The sequence below is a fragment of the Aquarana catesbeiana genome, linkage group LG08 (assembly GCF_042186555.1).
Source record: "Aquarana catesbeiana isolate 2022-GZ linkage group LG08, ASM4218655v1, whole genome shotgun sequence".
In the NCBI taxonomy this organism is placed as follows: Eukaryota; Metazoa; Chordata; class Amphibia; order Anura; family Ranidae; genus Aquarana; species Aquarana catesbeiana.
The window spans coordinates 267,642,254-267,661,504 of record NC_133331.1 but is presented as its reverse complement, the minus strand read 5'-3'; the positions used below and the strand labels follow the sequence as shown (position 1 = coordinate 267,661,504).

General features: G+C 43.4%; 1 protein-coding gene and 1 long non-coding RNA gene across 2 annotated transcripts in view; one reads left to right on the top strand and one right to left on the bottom strand.

The window, feature by feature from the left end:
* LOC141106429 (collectin-43-like) overlaps positions 1 to 3,508 on the top strand; it is a 30,497-nt gene extending 26,989 nt beyond the window's left edge. Inside the window, exons 7-8 of the mRNA XM_073597206.1 lie at positions 1,899 to 1,982; positions 2,705 to 3,508. Of these exons, the coding sequence (XP_073453307.1) occupies positions 1,899 to 1,982; positions 2,705 to 3,084 (464 nt within the window). The 3' untranslated portion in view covers positions 3,085 to 3,508. The remainder of the gene's footprint in view (positions 1 to 1,898; positions 1,983 to 2,704) is intronic.
* Positions 3,509 to 9,513: 6,005 nt separating this feature from the next.
* LOC141106425 (uncharacterized) lies at positions 9,514 to 17,943 on the bottom strand. Its single transcript, XR_012235714.1, has 2 exons — positions 17,302 to 17,943; positions 9,514 to 11,674 (listed from the first exon to the last, which is right to left on the bottom strand). It is a non-coding gene; the product is annotated as an uncharacterized lncRNA (long non-coding RNA).
* Positions 17,944 to 19,251: the final 1,308 nt, after the last annotated feature.

The window sequence follows — 19,251 nt, the reverse complement described above, 5'->3', positions numbered from 1 at the left end:
CTTGTGCGAGAATGTGAAGAATGCAGATTGTCCTGGTCAGGGGATGACCAGTGGCGGTTCTTATGTTTTCTGGAGTGTTTGCTTTCAGGGCTTCTGCTCCTAAATAATGCAAAACACCATATATTGGATTCTTTGAGCATTCCTCGAACACTCTTTTAAAAACATGCCCCATGTTGCCCCCTCGTACTTTTTGTTAGTCTTCTGTGCTACTGACAGGTGTGATGAGCTCATAGCTGCAAAAAAATATGGAAAAAAAATCATAATTCTCTCACCAAGAAAACAGGTTCACTGTCCCTTTTAAGACAAATCTGCTTTCATCCACTTACTTCAGAAGCAGCAGCAGTTGAGCCAAGACAGCCCTCACAGAGGCAGACAGGAGACACAGAATCTGAGAAAAACAGTCAGACTGTCTAACCTCAGGAACAAACAGCACAGGAGGGGAGTAAAGAGGAACAAGTCTGTTTAAGCTGCTGTTTAGTGACTAGCAGTCACTACCCCACGCCGCCCCATCTCTCTGCCCTCTGTGACATCTTCCACCATCATTCTCAGACTGAAAACAAAGCCAAGAGAGAAGTGTGGCATGCTGCCTATACAAGACAGGAAAAAACCCTAAGGGAGAGGCCAATAGTGACATTGCAAAGCTTACTTATACCACACCTGTACAATGTTCATGCTGTTTAAGCAACATTGCCCACCTTCCGGCACACAGGGCACCCAGTTTTAGGAGGGTTTACCATCCAACAGTCAGGGTCTTCAAACTCCAGGAGAGGCCTAACCTTGAGGGGCTGTGCGATAGGGGGGATATACTTGCAGCAACCAAAGTACTTACCAACTGTAATCAACAGGTATGACCAAAAAAAAGAACACTTCAGTGGGGGATGGGTTCTCTTTTATTTAGCTAGGAAGAGGTGGTTCTGTGGGTTCCAGAGGAAGCATTAACCCATTGTGTGCTGATGGGAGGTAGGGCCAGGAAAGGGAGATTGTCCCTGCAATTCTCTGTGTTTGTGTCTAATCACCTGAAGGTAAATGTATAAAACCCAATCATAATGATTAAAGAGCATGTCTCACATACCATACTCCTCGAAATAATGGAACCAATAAATAAAAAATCCTATTTTTAGTGTCTGGTAAATGCTAGAACGGTAAACCCTGGACACTGTTATCCATCTCTCGGGAACTCTGTTGGTGAGATCACTGAGTTAATGGGTGAGCACTTCTGCTGCTGCTATTATGAAGGGCTCCCACCACCGCTGCTGGATTTGTATTTATTTTATGTTATAGAGAATGTAACAGGAAAAGCTGGAACACTACAAGGGGCAGAAACACCCAAAACTTACAGGGGGAAAGGATCAGAATTGGGAATTATGACGTGGAGATCTCATTGACAGAACATCCAAGACATTGTTTTTGGGTTCAAGGACCTTTCTTTTTATTTTGGTGGACCAAAAACTGACCAAAGCAACTACCTATTAGTATCTATAAGTATGTTTGGGGATAAAAAACAAAAAACAAAAAGTGGTTTTATACTTTCACTGCTGATGTTAAAGCCCTAGAAACACATGCAGTCCATACAATGGTCAATCTTGGTAACCCGTAAAGTCAAATGGAATAGTTGAACTTAGTCAATGTTCGATAGACTATAGCAGGTTTCTACTTTGAGTAAAATAGTGGAAATGTTTCTTTGTTTTGGCCATTGGTCAATTAAAGGCACATTTTTTTATGGTGCCAGGTCCGATCACTGGAAAACTGGAATGAAAAGTTTCTTCTCAATTCTCAATGTCTTCTGACCAAAAAGAAATAGAAACATTTTTTATTTTTACTCCTGAGCATATTGAAGAAAGAAACAAATGATTTAGCATGTGATATATTCACTTTAATTATGACAACTCTTTTCTTAGCAATCGAAAATCTTAAATTGCAAATGTCTGGTATGGATGGACGGATAAGAGATCTGCAATCAAACCTTGAAAAGCAGGGAAAAGGTTAGTTGGATTCTTTATACAGAGGTTACTTTCACCTGGGTAATGTATATCTTGTGTTTGGGGCCAATAGGTAGGTAGGAAGAAGAGACAGTTGACTTGCACTCTTCAGTGGGGAAAGAAGAGCTAAAAGGATTGGAGGTCCAATCTCTGCTGCTGAAGCAGATCACAGCTCTTAGTCAGGAGCAGATAACAGACCAAACAATACGAATGCTTAAAATTATTGCAGCAAGCCTAAAGCCCAGCAGTTTTGCTTACCCAACCCTTTGCTCCCCCATGCTCTAGCAGTGGACTGTTCCCCAGTGTCCTTATGTCCACTGCAGAGCTACAGTGTGGTCCCTGCATTGGTCTTTTTTAAGTCAGAAGACCTTAGACTGCAGACGTATAGGAGAGAAGAGGCTGCCGGGATGGCTCTAGCAGTGCAAAGGAATTTGCAGGAGAGGAGGATCAGGTTAGTAAAATTATTTTACCAAGTCCTTTAGACTTTTAGGTGTCCTGGAGTGCATCTTTAGATGAACAAGGCTACAGTTTAGGAATCTGGATTGTAAGCAGCTGAGCCCTATAGATGACAATTATTAGATGGAGATCATCAATGGCTGCCACAGTTGTTCACCTACAGAATTCCTTTAATTTAATAGAAAGTGGCAGATGTTACTGTTTGCTATGTGTTCCATGAAGTATTGTGATGAAAATATATTTTTTTCTTATTCTTCCCACATTTACAGCTCTTTCATTTACAAAAGTCTTCGCTAGAAGTGGCAACAAATATTATATTATAAATGGCGTTGAAGCCACTTATTCTGAGGCCAGAACCAGCTGTGCCAATGGCGGCGGTCAGTTGGCCGTCCCCCGGAACCCTGAAGAAAACCAAGTCATCTTCTCCCTCCGCAAGCAGGTCAATCAGCACACATACATGGGTATAAATGACCTGCAGAAAGAGGGTGCTTTTAAAGACCTGTCTGGACAAGCCATCAAATACTTCAACTGGCGCGCAGGTGAACCCAACAACCTTGATGGCAGTGAGCACTGTGTGGAAATATGGCATGATGGAAGGTGGAATGATGAGAGTTGCTCAACCAAACGTTTTTTTGTTTGTGAGTTTTAAGTTAGAGCAAGTTCACCTCCAATTACCAGGCACTAAAGTGGTTGTAAACCATTATGTTTAACCAGTGAAGCGACTGACCTCAGATGATACACTGATATTAAACAAATCCTCCTACATAAGTTGTACCTGTTTATTTGCAGCCTTCTTTTCTCTACAGTCATTCAAAGTGGAGGGAAGCTGCTCATTGGAGAGAAGGCACACACTCCCTTCACACAACACACAGGAACCAAGCTGAGGCTGTCAATCATAGGCTGGATCTCCCTCCCCATCACCTTTTTAGCTCTAGAGGGATATGCTTTGTTCATATTTCTTCTTAGAGGTTTACAAACACTTTATATTTTCATGATTGTGTGCAGTTACTGTATTTGCCTGAAAAACATTAAATACATGTAACTATATTAAAAATACCATCTTATATACAGTTTATCGTTGTTTCTCCATTTTTTTTTTTCAAATAACAGTTCTATTGGTTATCTCATCAGGTAAATTAAGGGTGCCTTTGTCTCCCTGGCAGCACGAGCACCAATCATAGCTAGAGGGGTAGATAGTGTGGAGTACGTCCAGTGTCAGGTACCAAAAGTAAAGAATTTTATAAGCGTTCTCTTTGTAGAGCGTACAGAAGGAGCTTTTAGCCGCCTGGGACCAGATCTTCCACCACATCATCTCAGGGATTTCTTCTCCCAGTAGTTTTTCCCACCGGAGCATGTAGGTATGTTTACCCTGATTTGCTATAGAGTAGGAATTAGGTAGTTGGTATATGTCAGAGATCAGACCCCGGCGTGCGGGGCCCTCTAATGTTAAGCTCTCGAAGGGGGATTGGGCATACTGGCGTATTTGCAGATATCCATAGAACACCTAGCGAGGTAAGTCATATTTTTCTTGGAGTTCAGTGAGCGTTAGTAATTTACGTGATCTAGGGCCTACCAAGTAGCCAAAGTGGAATAAGTTCCGCGTTCCCCAGGGTGAAGACACCTGGTGAGTGAGACCAGGAGGCATCTTGGGGTTGCAGAGGAAACAGGTTAACAGTGACTTTTCTGAGCTGAGCTCGGAACATTTTGCACCAGAGCAATCTGAGTTGAGACATAGACCCCAAAAGCCTACCAGGGTCCACCTCGGTGTTTGTATTCCAGGGTAAGCTATTTGGGTGTATAGGCGCGAGCCATATCTTTTCAATCTCTCTGTAAATCTCTCTGTACATTTGTTATAGAATTGTTGGGGGGACCAGGAGGTCAGGGCATGCAGTTGAGTCACTTGATAATATTTTACCAGGGCAGGAAACGCCAGCCCCCCATCAAACTCCATCAAAACAGAGCAGGGTTTCCTGTGTCTCCTGTAGTTCCAGACAAAACGTATTAAATCTGCTTGAAGCTTTCTTAGTTGTATATAAGGGACAGGGATAGGCAGTGTCTGAAATAGATACAGGAGTTTAAGGAGAATGGTCATCTTCACAGAGGCCACTCTCCCCAGAAGAGATATATAGTGGGTCTTCCATTTTTGCAGTAGATCTCTTATGGAGCGAAACAGGGGTGGGAAGTTCCCTTGGAATAATGTGGTAAAGGTCGGGGTGATATGAACCCCTAGATATTTCAGGGCTGAGGTCTTACAATTATAGGGGAAGCACTGCTGCAGGTAGTGCACTTCGGCTACCGGGATGTTGATTGGGAGTGCCTCCGATTTGGTTGCATTTATTTTATATCCTGAGAGGGACCTATAGGTGTGGAGTTCAGCATGTAAGTTAGGCAGGGAGATCCTAAGTTGGGTCAGGGTGAGTATGACATCATCCGTGATCAGTGCTAGTTTAAACTCCTTCCCTCTGACTGGAATACCCCGAATGTCTAGGTTTCTGTGAATGGATGCCGCCAGGGGTTCAACATATAGTGCAAACAATAGAGGTGAGAGTGGGCACCCCTGGATGGTCCCATTTTCAGTATGGAAAGAGGGAGTCAGAGCAAAAGAAGTTTTCACTTGGGATGTAGGGTTTGTATAGAGGTGTTGAATAGCCCATAAAAAGGGTCCCCGGAATCCCACGTGGCGTAATGTGGCAAACAAAAAAGGCCAGCCAAGGCAGTCAAAGGCCTTTTCCGCATCCAGACCGAGGGCTAAGGACTCCATGCCATCCCTGTTTGCCACATCTATTGGGTTGATGACCCTTCTTGTGTTGTCCCCTGCCTGACGGAGAAGGATAAACCCCACCTGATCTTTATGAGGGTAATATTGCATTCAGGTGTATCGAGAGGAGTTTGGTAAAAATTTTCAGGTCAGAGTTTAAAAGTGCTGTAGGCCTATAGCTAGCACATAAAAAGGGGTCCTTATCAGATTTCGGTATCAAAGTGAAGAATGATCTTTGCACATCTGAGGGGATGGAAGTTTGCTGAAGGAAGGCGTTAAAGAGTTTACACATATGTGGCAGAAGTAGGGGAAGAAAGGATTTATAATACTCATAGGGGTGGCCGTCTGGACCGGGGAATTTACGTGTGGGTAGGATTTTGATGGTGGACATGGAGTTCCTCTTCTGTGATGGGTGCGTTGAGGGAGAGGAGGTCCGAGGCCTGAAGCCAGGAGATTCCACTGCATTCTAGATAGTGGTTCATGTGGTCAGTTAGTTTGTGGGGAGGGGAGTTATGAGGGATCTCAGGGTTGTTGCATAGAGCGGTGTAGAACTCCTCAAAAGGAGCGGACAATGTCCTGGGGGTGAGATAGTAGGCAGCCCATTCTGTTTTTAATTTGATGTGGGGTAGTCATGTGAGAGCGTTCAGCCAATTTCCAAGTTAATAGAGAGTGGGCTTTGGTACCCTTATCATAGTACAGTTGTTTTAGTCTAGTCAGGTCCTTTTCTACTTGGGCTAGTGCAAGGTCTTTAAGTGTCATACAGAGAAAGATTATTTATTTGAGTAGGGGTAGGTATAGAAGGCTTGTAGTCGAAGTTCTAAGGCCCTCTCAGCTTGTGATTTTGTGGCTTTCACGTATTTTTTAATGGCTGAAGTGAGCGCAATGCAGTGACCCCGAAGAACTGCCTTATGGGCCTCCCAAAGAGTGGAAGAGGATATGTCAGGGGTGGTGTACTCGGCGAAGTAGGGTTTCAGTGTGGATTTTAATTCTGTTCTGAGGAGGGGAGGTATTGTAAGAGGAAGGTGTTCAGCTGCCAGTGACATGGTTTGTGATTAGGGGCACCTAAGTTCAGTGTCAGAAGGATGGGGACATGGTCTGACCAGGAGGTCAGGGCAATCTGTGCAGCACGGGTGATGCGTAATGTGGCATTATTACCAAAAAGGTAGTCAATTTGTGAATGCATGTGATGGGGGGTGGAATGAAGCGTGTACTGCCGGTCCCCAGGGTGGAGAACCCACCAGAAGTCACATAGGGCATAGCGCCTAGTGATGTGATGAGAGTTTTCAGTCTCTAGAGGCTCGGGTGTGTGAATCCCTAGGGTTCACCATGTGGTGGGCAAGCACCGAGGAGTGGGATAGGTTAATGTCCCTGCCTACTCTTAAGAATTAGTTGGGTGTTCGAAAGAGGCTTGCAAACACTTTAGTTAGAACATGAGTCTGGTTTACGTTCGGGGCATAGAGGGTGCAAATGTGACTGTCTGCGCCTGCCATTGTCTGCACAGGAAAATATAGTGTCCTGGCGGGTCAATGAAAGACTCAGAGCATGTAAACAGGGATCCATGTTTAAAAAGGAGGGCTACACGGGCCTGTTTGTGGGTGTTAAACGCCTGGTAGACCTAAGGGTAATGTCTGGAAGCGAACACAAAGAAGTCCCCCTTATTGAAGTGGGTCTCCTGAATCAGGATGATATCTGCCCTCGACTGCCTGAACTCTCTAAGCGCCAGATGTCTTTTCCTGTTTGAGTTTAGGCCATGAACATTTAATGAATAACCTTAGCCATGGTGATCGGTATATGCAAACTTAAAAGCACTTATCTGGTCTAGCTGGTGGGATGCCGTGGTGTGGTGGCTGGGGTAGAGAGGTTGGTTGCTAGGAGCATAGGGTGAGCCAGTGGAGAAGAAAGAGGGAGAAGAACAGAGACAGGGAGATTAGAAAAAGGTAGATCAATACTACTTACAATAGGCAAAGCTAACATTGTGAATTAGCTCTGTATAGCCTGTGATATACAGGGTCAACTAAGTTCCTATATGTCCTCCCGGCCAGGAGTAGGAGACAGGCCAGGGGGGACACAGAGGACCACAGTGATAATTGTCAACAATAAAGTATCAAAGGAACTCTAGGGGGTAAACCAAGGGGGGTCTAGTGATCAGAAGGGTAACTACTCTCAAGTCTCTATCGAGATACGCCCATTGAGCTAAACAAGGGTAAAACAGGGGCCTAAGGGGGCCATGTGTAAGGCTATAGGGTGGGACAGGAATGTCAACCAGGGGGAAGTCGGCAGGTACATAGGCAGGTGTGCCAGGTGGGGAGGCCCTGCTTAAGTTAGCCATTTTTTGGTTTGGCAGCTTTACAGGTGGTGTCCGGACCCTGGGAAGGTTTAGCTGGGGGGATCTTCTGCTATACAGTGGGCAGGGGCGGTGGGGTGGCCACCAGGTCCCATTCCTGGAGTTGGGGGACAGGAATCCCCGGAACGTCACAAAAAGCTTCCAGGTCTTCCGGATAGTGTAGCACGGCAGATTGTCCTTGTCATCTTGCTGTGAGGCTGAAAGGGAATCCCCATCGGTACACAATGTCTTTTTCCTGTGAGAGGAGAAGGGGTTGAAGGAGCCTGTGCTATTGCAGGGTAATCCAAGAGAGGTCCAGATATAACTGTACCGGTGTGTTGTCAAAGACTACTTTGCGGATAGAGCGGGCCTTGCGCATGATGTCCTCTTTGAGGGTAAGAGTGAACTTTGCAAATGACATCACAGGGTTCGGAGGCAGGGCCTTTAAGGTGCAGGGCATGGTGTGCTCTATCCATTTCAAAGTGTTTGTCTGGGGGTTCTCCCAGAAGATCATTGAATAGCGTTTGCAGGGTAATTTGCATGTCTTCTGGGCCCTCCGATTCAGGCAGGCTCCTGACTCGGATATTGTTCCTGCGCCCCTGGTTGTCCAAGTCCTCAACATTGCGCGGCATGTCTCTAAGCAGTATGCAATGGTCTGCACCTTGTAGTTGAGTGCGGTGTACTGCCAACTTAGTTTCTTGTATTTTCCTCCTCTGCCATCTCCACTCTGTCTGTTAAGTGTTTGATATAAGCATGTAGTGTTTGAATCTCTGCACTAAGAAGTGAGGAAGAGGGGATGGCAATTGAGGTTGCAGGGAATCGGTGGTCTGGGCCTGCGTTTTGGGCCTCATTTGGGGGTCCCATGGGTCACTCCATGCCGTGGTCTGGGACAGAGAGGAGGGCTGCTTCGCCCAGTCCCCTGTATGAGCGGGGACCGGAGAGCTGACTGCCAGGGCGTAGGTAGCAGTGAAGTCTGAACCCCTTCCAGAAGATCCAGGGTCCCTGAAGCGGGATTGTCTCTGTGATTTGGGGAGGCAGGAGCAGGGGAGTAGGCCTGGTGTGAGTCTCCCCTGGGGCTCTGCCTGTAAGAGCTCCCTGCATGTGCATGGGGCCTGTTAGGGGTGGGAAGTCCTCCGAGTCCTCTGAAGGAGAAGGAGAGCTGGGACTCCAAGCCACAGGAAGGTTTCTGTATACTGTACACGGCTGGGGTTAGGCCCAGTGGAGCGGGCTGTGTCCCGTGTGGTGCCACCGCCTGGGAAGCCAGGTGCTGGGGGTGACTCAAAGTGTCCATCGGTGATGGTTGCAGCCAGCCATGCAGACTCGGGTGTACTCTGTAGATGGGCTGGAGCTTGGAAAGCTTGCTGTGGTGGAGACGGCATGGAGGAGGTGGAGGCAGTCGGCGCCATCTTGTCCGTCCCACCGGGTGGCATGGGAGCTGGCGAAAAGTAGCCCGGGAAGGTCGTGGAAGAACTGGGAGGAGGTTGGGATGATCCCGTGCTTTGGAGGAGCGGGTTCTCCAGGATCCACCCATGTATGGGTACAGAAAGTCCCCTAAAAGTCCGTGGAGCTGTGGGTTATGAAAAAGTTAGGAGCCCAAGCGTTCATGCAGGTCATCATCCGGTCTGTATCCCCAGTGTTGATGCTTCTTCTGAATAAGTACCACTAGCAGAAATGTTTTGCATTTCCCAGCAAAGGGAAATAATAAATTGTTGTAGTAAGCCAAAACAACCAATCAGTAATAATATATTGATAATGCAAGCAAAGACTAATCAGTTACCGAATTTACTAAATAGGAATATACCTGATCTTAGCATTGAAGGGGGAAATGGGTTGGTGAATATCTGTTCAAAATTTGGTAATATTTCATTATATATGTTAAAGGAAGTGGTTCTTTAGGGTAGAGGTATCCAGTTTAGTCCCCCATAATTGGCCACCAAATATCACCTTAGTTAAGGTTGTAAAGTTGAACCTTGAAATAAAGGACATCAACGCACAGCTGCATGTCTCATGTATGTTTACTTGAGAATGGATCGCACATCTTTGTGACAAATGCGATGAAGTTTACAAGGCAAGACAGGCTTTATAGAGAATGGTTATACAGTAATCTTATGGCGGGCACAAGCCCAAAGTTACACATCACAGTACGCATTTCATTAAATATTTCAACACAGTTCTTGGCCAGTGTTCTGAGTTTTCTGGGTTACTTTGACCTGGCTAATTTTATCTGTCAAGTTATTTTGACAGAAAGAAAGAATAATTATTTGGAAGAAATTAATTTCTTCTTTTAAACAGGGACTTTCTACGTCAACATCTTTCCTATCTCATATTCCGAGAATTGTGTCAGGTCATTGGCAGAACATTTTAATGTCAACTGGTCAACCACATGTGTTGCAATACCAAAAGAATTCAGAAACAGAAGAGAAAAACAAGTTGAATGCAAAAATACAATTTCATATTGAAGAGGAACTCTGGATAAGTAAAAGATATGGTTCCTATATTTCCTATATCTTCACAGCCCCTCCTGTGTTTAGAATTCTTTCGGACACCTTCTGTGTCTTTAAGTTGATCTCCAGGTATACGGATCACCATCTCATGAGCAGTTCTGACTAGAGACCTTAAGGGCTCAGAAGAACCAATATTAGTACCAGCATGTGCGATTATTTTCAAACAACATTTGTATAACATTTATACCTAATTCCTACAATGTATAAAATACCATGTAAAATTCCAGAAAACCATCCTGCAATACCAGAAAACCAGTTGAGAGGATTGAGCCAGGAGAGCCAGCTTTCCCAGCTACCTTCAACCCAAGTAGTTTTGGTATGTTCTTTGTGAAATTTAACCTTCATTTGTTGTACCTTTTCTACATGCGAAATGATGGCATCTTCAGTCTTCGTATCATTTCCAATGTAGTTACAACAAGTAGTTCCCACTATGGTGCATATTCCTCCTTGAGTGGCCGTGAGATAATCCAGCACCAGCCGGTGCTGCAAAACCTCTTTTGATCATCTTCAATTCTATAGCAAGGGCTATAAAGTTTCTATCATACAAGGCAGTAATGTTATCCATCAGGTCTGCCAAATCAATGATGAAACTGAAAGCCTTTTTAATACAACATCTATTTACCCAAGGAATATAAAACAATGGTTTAATCTCTCTGTCATGTGATTCAATATTTGTGAAATTATCATCTGACTTAGGATAAAATGTAGGCCTATCATTAGAATCATCATTTTTCACATTAATTTCGGAGTCTTCTTCTTCTTGTCCTCTTGGGATTTCATCTTCTCCTGGAGCTGACTGATCAGTGAGGTTCCTTTTAACAAGGTGCACAAAGTCTTTTTTAAGAAAGTGTATAGGTATTTTGTGGAGCTGTGTTTCTTGAAAGTCATTATCCTCCATATACCAAGTAGTAGGTATGACTCTACCAAAGTAAAAGTTAATGCAGACAGCCGGTTTTCTCAATGGAGCATTTGTGAATAGTAGAAGTGAAATAGCTCTGTCAATCATTGTTCTACTGACGTCACCAAAGTGTACACTGTCCTCTATTTCAGCTAAAGTGCTAGGTATTCATAACAAAAGTATAGTCTTATGAGAAATAGGTGCATGTGTGCATATCCAGCAATTAGTGATATTCAGTTTCTTGGCAGCTTGCATCTGAAACCGGTTCAAGTTGTGACATTTCTTCCATTACAGTAGCATTAAAAAGAAAAGTGTCTTGTATCTTACCCTTTTCTTTCTTGTATGTCCATTCATATGCCATGACTGTAATCCATACCACCACTCCACCGCAGAAGATAATACTCCAGAGCTTCACATTCATCTTAGGCCCTAGGAGATTCATTCTGCAGTCTTCTTGCTTGCGCACGAGTCAGTGGAGGAGACCTGGAAGGTAAAGGTACAGAACAATTCTTGCCAGCGGCAGACCGGCTTATATTTTCTTTTGGAGTCACAGCCTTTTTACAGTGTGAACCATGCACCCAATACTTATAGTCTTTCAGCTTCACTGCGGTAGGAGACATGAGAATGACCTGAAATGATCCTTTCCACTTAGGAGACAAAGTAGTTCGGGGTGTGTGATTCTTGATATACACCCAATCTCCTGACTTTAGTCCATGAGTTCCTTCACTCGTGTCCACAGGTTGTCCTGCTTTCGCTCTGGAAAAAGTATCAGAAAACACATTTGCCAATTTGCAATGTCCATTCATTAAAGTCACTGTCTCTGGCTGCACAAGAGATGAATGTAGTCTCCTGGGCGGTCGCCCAAACAATATGTCAAAAGGTGACAGTCCATGTTTCTCTTTAGGGGTAGTCCTAAAGGCTATAGGTAACGCTTCTACCCATGTGCTTTGTCCATTAGCAGTTATTTTAGCTAAATACCTCTTCAGGGCTTGATTGCTGCATTCCACCAGGCCACTAGCCTGAGGTCTGTAAGGAGTATGCAATTGCTGTTTCATACCCAAAATACTCACTACTTCTGCCATGAGTTTATTATCAAAATGTGTACTTCTATCTGAGGAAATTATTGACCCTATACCGAACCTTGAGATCAATTCCCTCGACATTTTACCACAGTTCTGGCATCATTTTTGGACATGGGCCAAGCCTCTGGCCAGTTCAAAAATTGATCAATGCAAAAATACTTAAATCGACCACAAGGGGGCATATCCGAGAAGTCAATTTGCACAATTTGAAATGGCTCCTCAGTATGTGGAATATGCTTCATGGGAGTGGGCACTGACTTTCCAATGTTATGCATTTGACATATAGAACATTCAGTAACCTTTTCAGCAGCATATGCAGAAAAACCTGGAGCCCACCAATCTCTGACTACCACCCGACACATCCCTCCTGTTGAGACATGGCAAGGCCCATGGCTCAAAGCAAACAAAGAAGGAAATAATGTCGGAGGAGCAACCAGTCTATATTTTAATTTCCATATACCATCTGCTCCACAAACAGCTCCCTTTTTTTGGCCCAAAAAGATGTATGAGGCGAGCTTGCCTGTAGAGCTGATAAAATTTCCAGATCCACTTGAAGATCTGTGAGCAGGAATGTTGGAAGCGCTGTAATTGGCTCATAAGAATGTATTACATCTTTAGCATACCTATCAGCCAAAGCATTTCCAAGTGATATACTATCATCTGCTCTAGTATGTGGTTTACATTTAATTACTGCAACTTTAAGAAGCAGCTGGACCGCTGCCAATAATTTAGCAATTAATTCTTTATGTTGTATGGGGGTTCCTGCTGCTGTCAGATAACCCCTTTCTTGCCAGAGTTGTGCAAAGCTATGCCCTATGCTTATAGCAAGGCTGAGTCACTATAAATATTTACAATAGCCCCTTCTGCTTGGGGTTAATACATTTCTGGCATAAGGAGCAAATCTAAAGTTTCCCTGTACTTCAAGTATGTTTTACTCCCATTCCTTCAGTGGTTATAACTATAGTTACTCCTATATGTATTACTATACCTCTGTCTAGTAGATAGTCAGGGGAGTATGGCGATAAAATAAAAGAACATTTATGGCACTGACCTCTCATTCTTACTTATAGAGGTTCAATGACTTTGTCAGTAATTACATCATTACTTACCCCGACCAAAATTACCTGCTGATTCGAAGTGGTAACATTGGCATCATATATATTTAACAAACTCTTTGAATCGCCTTTATCTATTAAACACAGAATAGACAAACCATTAACTGACACATCAATCATTGGTTCTGTATTTTGTCCCAAATTCAAGACAGCAAGTTCAGGGAAGGAATTAAATTTTTCATTAATCAAATCACCATACTCCACTACCTGCTGAACTTGAGCCCCCACTCTTGGGGCATTTCTAACATACATCTTCGTTCTGCAAGACTTAGCTCATCTTTACCTTCTAATTTGAACAGCTAAGACCTATAATTGTAGAATATTGAGGTAAAAACTATCTACAATATCCCACTATTTCAAGGAATGCTTTCAACTGGGCATTCGTTGCTTTGCAATTACTTTTTTTTCCTTTTATCTGTCAAATGTTTGATACCTTGGGAGACACAGTGGCCCAGGTATTGTACTTTTAATTTAACCCATTGTACTTTTGCAGCATCTACTCTTTGTCCTATACTGGCTAAAAAATTAATTAAAGAGATAGAATCCTCAGTACAAGCCTGTTCATCAGAGGATGCTAGCCAGAGATCATCCACATATTGCACTAATACTGATCCCATGAGTGGCTGCCACTCATCTAATTTATCCTTGAGCGCCTGAGAAAAGCAACTGGGGGAATCATGATATCCCATTGGCAATCTGGTTCAGGTAAGTTGTTTTTTTCTCAAACGTGAAGGCTAGCAACCATTGATCATCTAGATGAACAGGAACACTAAAGAAGGCTGAGACAAGGTCAATTGCAGTAAAGTGAGTTGCTGAAGGAGGTATAGTTGTCAGTATAATAGAGGGGTTGGGTACCACAGGTACTGATTGTATAATTACCATGTTGATTGCACGCCAATTATGCACCAATCTCCATTGACGGCTATCCTCTCCTGCTTTTATAGGTTTGGGAACTAGATAAATTGGAGTATTAGCTGAACTCCTACAAGGGGTAAGAACACCCTCCCATAATAACTCCTCTATTACTGGTTTAATACCCTCAAATGATTCAGGAGATAAGGGGTATTGAGGTAGTCTAGGTACTGGCAATGTAGGGTCTCTATTTACCCGTACAGGAGCAACTTTTATAAGACCAGGAGTGTTTGCTCCTGTTACCCAAATGGAAGGGTTAATTTTTTATTTGGCCTTTTCTGGAATTCCTCCCTCCATATCAGCTACTAATAAAGGCATGAACAACAGATCAGTTGCTTCTTCTTTTAACCTATGCGGTATGTCAATAACAGTTTCATCCGGAGATAATGCAATTGTTACCCCCATTTTAGAAAGTAGATCTCTTCCTAATAAATTACAGGGGGAATGTGCAGACAATACAATTGAGTGTTCTGTTGAATGCTCTTCCAATGTCACCGGTACAGATCGTGTAAATCTTGCAGAAATTATATTATTACTTACTCCCACCAACGAAACTCTTTCATTGGAAAGTGGTCAGTTAGGATCAAAGACATGTAAAAGAGACCGTGAAGCCCCTGTGTCTATGAGTCCACACAAATCAATACCGTTTACATTTATTTCAACCATTGGTTCATCAACAGAATCAACTTCAATTACTGCTAAAGCTTGATAAAATGTGTTATCTATATTGTCACCACATCCCAGCTTATCCTAGCGCTCCCTACAGTCCTTGGCTATATGCCCACTCAATCCACACTTGTAGCAAGTGGGGAGGGCACGAGGCTGCAGGGTTGGGAGCCTTACTCTATTTAGGATGATTTGTTGGTATCGGGACTGAATTCTAGGGTTAATGCGTTGTCCCTCATTTTGTCTCCAATTGCCACACTTTTGCCGTGGCGCCCCATAATTAGAGATATATACCACTCCCGAAGGTGGGTAAGGGGGGGCCGCTACTGGTACACCCTGAGGTGTTACCTACACTGTAGATACTGGTACCCCCTTAGGTTCAGGGACTTTTTCCTTAACCTCTGGTAGTTGTATATTCATCATTTTTGTTTTCTCCTTCTTTTCTACCTTATATTTCCCTTTTTTTTCAACACTTTGTAAGCTATTTGAGAAATCTCAACTAATTCAGGGGCAGGTTTCTTTCTCCATGCCACTGTACGAAGCTCTATTTCTTCCCTAATTTCAGACAACATTTCATCCATCAATACATTCACCAACTCTGCTCGTTTCATATCACTTTCATCATCTGGAATCCAATCACTATGCTTCTGAATAGCATCTTTGAATCTATTCCAGTAATCTAACACATCCTCACCTTTCTTTTGCACAACATTCATCAATGCTCGCATATCTTGCAAATACATTCCATACATACACATACTTTTCTGACACTGCACAATCAATCAAGATCCACATATCATATATGTAGCTTGTTGCGTTTTCTCTATCCATATCAACTTTTTATACCACTTCTTTTGACATCTCTCTAAGTTGGGTAGATCAACAATAATTGCCCTAATCCCATTAGGTTTCCAGGGGACATAAACTTTTCCTAGTCTTGCGGTGTAATTACCCTGGTCATCTTCCTCCCCCGGTAAAACTACCTCTCTCAAGGGGATTTGTCCAAATGGTTCTAATTTGGATTTAAAATACTCTTTTGTCCTTAGTCTATATTCTGGGGTATGCTGGGATAGTAATCCCAGCCGCTTCACCTGTTGCCTAGTTAATACAGGTGAGGCATGATCTCTAGAACTCCCTACTGGAGGAGTATTAGTACCCAATTTACTTAATCTATTAAATCTTGCTAAGGCATCTGCTCCTGCTGGAGTGTACTGCCACAGTTCCCCATCTTTTTCAAATGTCATTGTACCATCTACATCATAGAATGGTTCCTCTCTACGGTAATGTGGGGAATACTGTTTATTAACAATTTTACCTATGTGTCTGCAGAAGGGGAGTTTCTGTCATAATACTTGGAGTGGTCGGGGAGTTTCTGTCATAATACTTGGAGTGGTCTGCTGATAACCAGACGCCTCTCCTATATCCCCATTAGCTGACTCCCCTCCTGTAGTCTCCACTTGCTATACCATAGGTGCAGACGCTCCTAATAATTCTTTTCTTATCGTATCATAAGGGGAAGCCCAAGCATTGGGCATTTCATCCTCATCTTCTACCTGTAAAGCAGCTTTCTCTGAACACATTTTATAGGGGGGGTGGTTTTATATTTTTCCTAGATAACTCTTCCCAGGCTGCTAAACATTTTTAAACAATGCATCAATTGTAGGCGTATCTAGAGAACCTTCTGGCGGCCACCATTTAGACGGGTCCTTTTTATACTCCTTTTTTGTTCGTTTACACCATTTTACATGATGTTTCAGGGCATCTGGGTCTCCACTCACCATCATTTTGATGATAGGAGCACTTGGTTGCAATTTAACAATACTTAGCCCTGTTGCTTTTGCTATTTTCAATACCTTTTTTTTCCTCTTTTGTTAACCCAAAAGTATTCATGACAAGCAAAACATTTTTTTTCCATGCAAATTTCCCATATTTATCACAATTTCTCATTAGTCTCTTTAGAAATGACAATAATTTGGAACTCCGGGATCGAGAGCTCCACCGTTTATCTTTATGGCTGTGTACCAGCAGCCCAGTACATAAGTTGAGATATCTCGCTCGTTCTACTCTCAGGACGTCTCCTTTCTGAGTGGTAATAGGCTAGTCCCTATCTAGACTCCCTATCCTAGAGAACACACAGCAGGTCATTCACCCATTTGTGGATATCCGCTGAAGGCAATATCTATCCGCCTTAGGACCACAAACGTTCAAAAAACACCATTCACCCATTTGTGGATATCCGCTGAAGGCAATACCAATCTGCCTTAGGACCACAAACGTTTATACAAAAAAAATTCAACACACCACCAACTTCTACTCACTATTCAGAAATTGTGGTACCTGCACTTTTACATCCCTTCATAAAATATATATATATTGTCATTTCTGGAGACAAGGAGAAAAAAGCAAGCGCTTAAAATGATCATTCTTTAGCATGCTTTAAATTATAATAGGTACCTTTAACATTCTTTAGTAACCATACAGAGACAAAAATGCAGGCAAAATCAAAATAGGAAACGTGTTACCTTCTGTGGCTGCATTCCCCCAACCGACCCCTCCACACCACACAGAAAAGACAGTATTTATCATGAGAAAATAAAAGTTTTCTCACCTGAGGCCTCATTGCTGCTGTCTGTCCTGGAGAGGGTGGAGAGCCGGTGGTGGAGATGCAAACAACAAGAAACGTTCGGGGTCCACCAAATGTAAAGTTGAACCTTGAAATAAAGGACATCAACGCACAGCTGCATGTCTCATGTATGTTTACTTGAGAATGGATCGCACATCTTTGTGACAAATGCGATGAAGTTTACAAGGCAAGACAGGCTTTATAGAGAATGGTTATACAGTAATCTTATGGCGGGCACAAGCCCAAAGTTACACATCACAAGTACGCATTTCATTAAATATTTCAACACAGTTCTTGGCCAGTGTTCTGAGTTTTCTGGGTTACTTTGACCTGGCTAATTTTATCTGTCAAGTTATTTTGACAGAAAGAAAGAATAATTATTTGGAAGAAATTAATTTGGCTTTTAAACAGGGACTTTCTACGTCAACATCTTTCCTATCTCATATTCCGAGAATTGTGTCAGGTCATTGGCAGAACATTTTAATGTCAACTGGTCAACCACATGTGTTGCAATACCAAAAGAATTCAGAAACAGAAGAGAAAAACAAGTTGAATGCAAAAATACAATTTCATATTGAAGAGGAACTCTGGATAAGTAAAAGATATGGTTCCTATATTTCCTATATCTTCACAAGGTTGAGAACCCTGTAATGTAAGAGCTGCTAGAGGTCCCCAATTCTTACTGACCATAAGAATCTCACATTCTTATCTGAGGCTAAATGCCTCTCTCCCAGAAGGGTGCGATGGGCTCTTTTCTTGTCAAGTTTCAATTACATTGTCTCATTCTTACACGGTACTAAGAATGTAAGGGCTGACACCTTGTCACAACAATTTTCCTCCACTTCCAAGTTGGAGTCAGTTCTGGTTCCTGTGATTCCTCCTGATCGTTTTCTGGCTACGGTTCGCACCAGTCTTACTGCTCCTTTGGGTGACAAAATTCTTGCTGCTCAGGTCCATACTTTTCCTGAAAAACCTTGTGACCACTGCTTTGTCCCAGAGAGTCTCCGTACTGCCGTGCTTAAGACTTGCCACTCTCCCAAGGCAGCTGGCCACCCTGGGAAGAATCAACTCGTTTGGGCCATTTACCAACAATTCTGGTGGCCTAGTCTATGTGCTGATGTAACTGCCTTCGTAGCTGCCTGTTCCGTGTGTGCTCAGAGTAAGACTCCACAATACCTTCCACTGGGCCTCCTACAACCCATACCCAACAGAGAGAGGCCCTGGACCCACCTGTCTATGGATTTCATTGTGGAGTTACCCAACTCCCAGGGCAACACACCTATCCTTATGGTGGTTGACCGGTTCTCAAAAATGTGTCATTGTATTCCACTTAAGAAATTGCCCACTTCTAAGGAGCTGGCTTTCATTTTGGCTCGAGGGATCTTTCATGGGCTACCCAAGGTGATTGTCTCGAACAGGGGTAGTCAGTTTGAGTGCCTGTTCTGGTGAGCCTTTTGTGCACAGTTGGGAATTCAGCTTGCCTTTTCCTCTGCGTATCACCCACAGTTTAATGGAGCCGCAGAACGAGCCAATCAGTCCTTGGAGCAATACCTATGTTGCTATATTTCTGACCATCATAACAACTGGTCAGACCTATTACCGTGGGCAGAGTTTGCTCACAACAGTGCCTTGAATTCTGCTTCCCGATTGTTCCCGTTTATGATGAATTATGGTTTCCAACCTTCCATGTTGCCTGACTTGTGCAGAGTATTCCTGCGTTAGAGGAGCATCTCCGTGGTCTTCGTTCCACTTGGACACAAGTCCAGGAGGCTTTGCATCATGCTCATGATAGGTACAGACTCCATGCTGACCGCAGACGCCTGCCTGCGCCTTCCTACCAGGTTGGGGACAGGGCCTGGCTGTCATCTCACTATCTCCGACTTCGTGTTCCCTCACTGAAGTTCGCACCTCGGTTTATTGGGCCTTTCCGTATTT